Genomic DNA, 2,305 nt, shown 5'->3' on the forward strand with positions numbered 1-2,305 from the left:
TGTTACACTTTAAAAAAATCTTTTTTGTTGTTACACTTTGAAAAAATTCGATTTTGTTGTTTCATTTCAATAAATTTTTTATTTTTGTTTCACTTATATGTGTTGTGAATAGAAGTTGCGTTTTCATTCTCGGACATTCATATACTAATACATTGGGCACTGAAAGTACTGAAAACCACTGAAAAGTACTGAATTCAATTTTTCAGTAGTAATTCGCCCCTTGGAAATTTGTATGTGTTTTTTTGTGTCATGTCTACTCTGTCAATGTTATAATAATCTAACATAGATCAATTATTTGAATTCTGACCATCAAACAATATCAGATATTTAAAAAACATTATTTATGCTAATATTATATATTTATACAAAACGTGGCTATGAAATCCATACTGACGACAACATTCGACCTGCCTCTAGTGGTCATACTCACAACACACGTTGAGCGGTCAATATATACACACAATACAGACACGCTAGCACAGGATTTATACGGTTTGCGCGAAAGGCTACTTGATTATCGGCCATGCATACGCTTAAGTGATTGAAATCTTCAACTATCACCACAAGCGTCGTGTCAATAGAGCTCGTCTTATGTTTACATTGGAAATACGTGTTATTGTTGTTGTAGCTTCATCGCCATTATACAAAAAACGTATCACGAAAAACATATAAGGCAGTAACGCCATATATTCGAAATGTCGTTCAAAGTTTTAAATCAATACATAACAAATCGAAATCATTATCTCTGGAAGAAAAATTAACTGCGCCACTAATGGCGTTCCAATCTTTTTATCGAGATCAGCTTAACGCAATAATATTTTCAGTGGTATTAAGAGAATGTAACATTAAACCGCTCGATATTGTTTTGAACCAGTAGCCTATTTCACCAAATGTTTTCATGACAAGTTTTCATGAGATTTTCCTCTCAAGTTTTTTTGGTCAAACAAATATATCTAAATGTAGCAATGAGAAAATCTCAATAAAAACGTGAAAATATTCTCAATTTTTTGACATTATTTTGAGCGCCAACTTGAAATTTCGAGATTTTTTCTCAAAAATGTGGGATCACATCATGGTTGGCTCAAAAATAAATGAAAATTTAAAATTTGCGCTCAAAATAATGTCAAAAAATGAGAATATTTTCACGTTTCTATTGAGATTTTCTCATTGCTACATTTAGATACATTTGTTTCATCAAAAAAACTTGTGAAGAAAATCTCATGAAAACTTTTCATGAAAACATTTGATGAAATGGGCTGCAGCAATGAACTATTAAGTAGATTGACTGTGTTGAACACATACAGATACAACAACTCAGCAGAAATGCATAGTGTCAATTTCTGTGTGTCGCTTGGTGATTGCATCACAAATATCGCATAGAAATATCCGATATTCATATTCAAGCGAATTTTTATATTTATGGAGGAAAATAATCCCATTTCAAGTATGTGCATAACTTCCCCATACAAAACTTATCTTCTGTCCGAAAATTGTTAGTTTTAAAATCAAGTGATTTTTTTTAAAATTATTAGTCAAATTATCTACCTCTATATACGGAAGTGCATTTATGCAAGTGAGCATATCATCAAAGCCTAAGGATTGCGGAACTATTTGGTATCCATAATGTTTCTTATGGTATATTAAAACTTCATGCAAATTGGTCAAATTATCACTTGAGCCCGAATATGATTCAATCAAAAACTTCAATTGTTCCGAAAAAACACGCTGAGCAGCCTTTGAAGACAGACAGATTTTTCGATCCTCTTCATTTGAAAATTCCATCTAAAAATTCAAAAATATCATTCAATTAGTGAGTTATTTAATCGTTGTATTTAAATGTTACGTCTACCTCAACTATGCCGGATATTGACTCCATTAAATCTGCCAATTTCAAAAAGCCATAATCGGACAAACGGCATTGATATCCAAAGTGGTAGTGATATGAACACGCAAATTTTTCAAATAAGATTGTATATTGCGATGCGTGCTTGAAAAGCTCTACAACCTCCGCTACAAACCCAAGAAACAATTGTTAACGCAAATACATCCATTACCAAGCGTATGTAAACGGTCCAATTAAGGCCCGCATTTGTGTGTAGTTTCAGTCATTTTTAACGTCACGATGGAAGTAGAAAAAAACGGTAAAAACAAATCAATTAGAAGGATATAAAAACGATTATGAATCAATTGATAACAAAATAACAAATCACGTGTGAAACAAGGTTATATTAGGGTGAACATTTAAAGTAAAATTTGGGGGTTAATTTGACTACAGTTACTACGAATTTCAACGTCATAACGAATT

The 2,305-nt window shown here is 31.9% G+C and overlaps 1 protein-coding gene across 1 annotated transcript in view; it reads right to left on the bottom strand.

The window, feature by feature from the left end:
- Nucleotides 1-2,010, bottom strand: part of LOC129572078 (meiosis regulator and mRNA stability factor 1-like) — a gene marked incomplete at its 5' end in the record, with an annotated part of 5,581 nt that extends 3,571 nt beyond the window's left edge. Inside the window, 2 exon segments of the mRNA XM_055451986.1 lie at nucleotides 1,546-1,782; nucleotides 1,850-2,010. Coding sequence (XP_055307961.1) covers nucleotides 1,546-1,782; nucleotides 1,850-2,010 — 398 coding nt within the window.
- Nucleotides 2,011-2,305: the final 295 nt, after the last annotated feature.

This window comes from Sitodiplosis mosellana, unplaced genomic scaffold (genome assembly GCF_009176505.1).
Source record: "Sitodiplosis mosellana isolate CC-2019 unplaced genomic scaffold, AAFC_SMos_1.0 Smas_scaffold_4084, whole genome shotgun sequence".
Lineage (NCBI taxonomy): Eukaryota > Metazoa > Arthropoda > Insecta > Diptera > Cecidomyiidae > Sitodiplosis > Sitodiplosis mosellana.